Source organism: Equus quagga, unplaced genomic scaffold, assembly GCF_021613505.1.
Source record: "Equus quagga isolate Etosha38 unplaced genomic scaffold, UCLA_HA_Equagga_1.0 145792_RagTag, whole genome shotgun sequence".
NCBI classification, from domain to species: domain Eukaryota; kingdom Metazoa; phylum Chordata; class Mammalia; order Perissodactyla; family Equidae; genus Equus; species Equus quagga.
This window is the reverse complement of record NW_025796714.1, coordinates 1745-5088: the sequence shown is the minus strand read 5'-3', so window position 1 is coordinate 5088 and position 3344 is coordinate 1745. Positions and strand designations below refer to the sequence as shown.

Here is a 3344-nt window from a genome sequence, read left to right as displayed (position 1 = left end):
TGTGGACAAACTCCCTCAATTTTTGTTTGTATGAGAAAGCCTTTGTTTCTCTTCATTTTAAAAGATAATTTAGCTGGATACATAATTCTAGGTTGGTGGTTCTTTTACTTGAACACTGAAATATTTCACTCCACACTTTTCCTGTTTGCGTAGTTACTGAAGAGAAGCCCCAGTGTAATTCTTATCCTTGCTCCTCTATGGGTAAGATTGTTTTCTCCTCTAGCTTCTTCCAATTTTTTTTTTCTTTGTCTTTGATTTCCTGCAGTTGGAATATGACATGCCTAGGTATGGTTTGGTTTTGTTTGGAATTTATCCTCCTTGGTGTTTTGTGAACTTCTTGGACCTGTGTTTGTTCTGTAATTAATTTTGGGAAGTTGTCAGGTATAATTGCTTCAGATATTTCTTCTGTTTCTTTCCCTTTTTCTCCTCCTTCTGATATTCCCATCGCATGTATATAATACCTTTTAAAATGGTCCAATAGATTTCTAGTTGAATGCCATTGTGGTAAGAAAAGACACTTGATATGATTTCAATCTCCTTAAATTTTTTAGATTTGTTTTGTTGCCAAAAATGTGATCTATGCTGGAGAATGTGCCATGTGCACTTGAGAAGAATGTGTATCCTGCTGCTGTTGGATGGAATGTTCACTATGTATATTAGATGCTTTTGGTCTACAGTATAGTTCAAGACTACTGTTTCTCTATTGATTTTTCTGTCTAGATGATCACGTCTCTCTCTGCCTTTCTCTTTTTCTTTTCACATCAAGGTAGTATGTTTTATTTCTGAAACAGTTCTCACATTCAGATCTACTTTAAATGCTTCTTTGTTAAACTCACTTGTATTCACCTGTTGTTTTTTAAAGATCTTTAGTTTAAAGGTCAAAATCTCTGTAAAACCTAAAAATGTTTTAAAATTTGCTGAAAATGCAACAAATTCTCACTAAAATTTATTTAAAATAATACCCTCCACTGATGTTACTTTTCCCCCCTGAAAAACTCTGGAGGAGCATTAACAAAAGATTTAAACTACTGTGCAAAATTTCTTCACGAAAAGTGTTTAAAGGCTGGTGCAAAATGGGGAGCAAATTCTAAACAATTTTGGCTCCTTGGAAACAAAAACCGCTGTGTCTGAGAAGAGTCGTCGTCGGCGCTCTCCGGGAAGAGCCGCCTTCATCTCTTCCGGCGGCAGGTGCGCTTGTGCTCGGCGTGCCAGTGCTCCTGCTGACACCTGATGGAGCAGCACGACGTGTTCCAGCAGCAGTACATGACCTCCTCCTCACAGTTGTAGCACCACTGCTTCTTCTTGGTCTGAGAAATTAGTTGTTTGTGCTGTGTTGCTAGCTTCTTGATTTCTTCTACAAATTCTTCTTTGCACTTCTCTTTTACTTGCTTACCTTTTCTGTCCATCTCACCCTGCATATTGGCTACAGCTTCATGTACAGCTTGTCTTTTTTCTTCTTCCATTTCAGAACACAGCTTTTCTAGAGCTTCTCGTACAACTCTTTCAGTTTCTCGCTTGTGATCAGACTTCATTTGGTCTTTAAAGTCATTGAAAATTTTGGTGTATTTGTCGTGGCACATACTTTGACACACTCCGTCACTGGTGGTCTGGGTGTTCTGATGCAGCATTCTTGGGGAAGAGGCACTTAACCTTCTTGGTCTGAGTTGACACTGAAACTTTTTCGATTGGCTGAGGCATTGTGGGGATTTCCTGGCTGGAACTCACTGCTGCGGTTTCAGGCTCTGGTTCTTCTTTTTTCGGTTCCACACTCTGATTACGTCGTCCTTTCTTTGCTCTTGGTTCTTGAGTCACCTTTAGCTGCTCATTGCTGGTAGAGGAGATACTGGACTCTGCCTCCTCCTCCCCTCGGTCCTCATTCCTAGGCTTCCAAAATCTTCCTTCACGAAGGAAACGCTGATGCAGCTCCAGCTCATCACACGCCTTTTTCCATCCCATACTGTGCTTAACGTATGAACATTGACTGTGTTATCCTGTATGTTTTCAGAAGGAATCCAGGTCCTTTGGTGGTGGTGACCAAAGAAGCGGACGTCAACTTGATTGTCCTCTTTCTGCATGACTTTGGCTGTCCAGAATCCAAAACCTTTCATTTTAGCCCAATCCAGCTCATGATTAGTTATACAAGGGTAGCAGAACCAACTGTCAGGACGAGTATTTGACAAATAGAAGCAATTCTTACAAAGCTGTAGTTCATCCAGCTCATGACATGTGTCTTTATATAGCATCCTTGCTATGTTAGCTTGCTCACTGTCCGCTCCATAGAAAATCACTGTGTTGTGGAGAAGTAGCTGAGCATCAGCTTTGAACTCTTCGTAACTTCGATATTTCCCTTCATTCACTTTCTCCTGTATGGTGGGGACGTCGACTGCTGAGTGTATGAGCCTCTGGTACATCGGGTGTTTGTTGTCCTTCCCCTTTTTATGAAGGTCTATAGCCCTCTCCTTCATGTAGGAGACGATGAACCTCAGGTAGGTGCTCATCTCCTGCTTGTTTGTATTTTTCTTCTTGATGCTCCTGCAAACTGGGCACTGCCAGTGACTACTGCTGTCTCTAAGCCTGTACTCATCAGACAAACACTTGGAATGATACACACGAAAACACAGGTCACATATCAGCACCTCTCCAGACAAATGGCATTCAAAACAATACAAGTCATGATTTTCTGTTTCCCCGTCAATCTCATCTCCTGGCAACCAATATCCTTCCTGTTCAATACCAGCTTTGGAACCTTTGCAGCCCACTGTCAGAGTCTCCACAACGAGACCATCCTTCACAGCTAAGCTCAGCTGACGGGTGGTTTCTTTTGGATGCATACTGTGGACTCGAGACATATACCTTGCGATACGGTCAATGTTGGCAATTTGCTTCTGGTTTCGTATAATCTCAATGGCTACCCAAAGATGCTGGATAGCTTTTGTAGCCGCCTGTCGCCTTTTTGTTAAACGTGCCATGACCTGTTTACTGCTTTAGGGTGTCTCCGCGGCGAGCGGCGTACCCGAGACCCGGGGGCAGGAAGTTGGGGCGCCACCGCCGCGGGGAAAGTTTGCGTCTTGCGAGGCCGCGGGCCGCTCACGTGGCGGTGTCTGCGCGGGGCGGGCGCTCTCCCGGCCCGGCCTCCTCCACCTCGGTCCGCCCCCGACGTGTACTGTGCGGCCCGGCGGCCCCGCCGAAGGCTCGGGCTCGGGCGCTGGCCCGCTGGGCCGCGGGCTGCGGCTCCCTCCCGGCCGGCCGGCCGGCGCCGTGCACGCCCACTCTGCCTTTCTCTTATAAAGAAACTTGTTATTGGGTTTGTGACCTGTTCAGATAATCCCAGATGATATCCTCAT

At 44.8% G+C, this 3344-nt stretch overlaps 1 protein-coding gene across 1 annotated transcript; it reads right to left on the bottom strand.

Annotated features, from left to right (window-relative positions):
- Nucleotides 1–1169: 1169 nt before the first annotated feature.
- LOC124232899 (zinc finger MYND domain-containing protein 11-like) lies at nt 1170–3003 on the bottom strand. The gene is given in 4 exon segments (XM_046649808.1): nt 1170–1649; nt 1651–1970; nt 1973–2531; nt 2694–3003. Coding segments are annotated over 4 exon segments (1635 nt in total). The 5' UTR covers nt 2970–3003.
- Between the last annotated feature and the right edge of the window lie 341 nt (nt 3004–3344).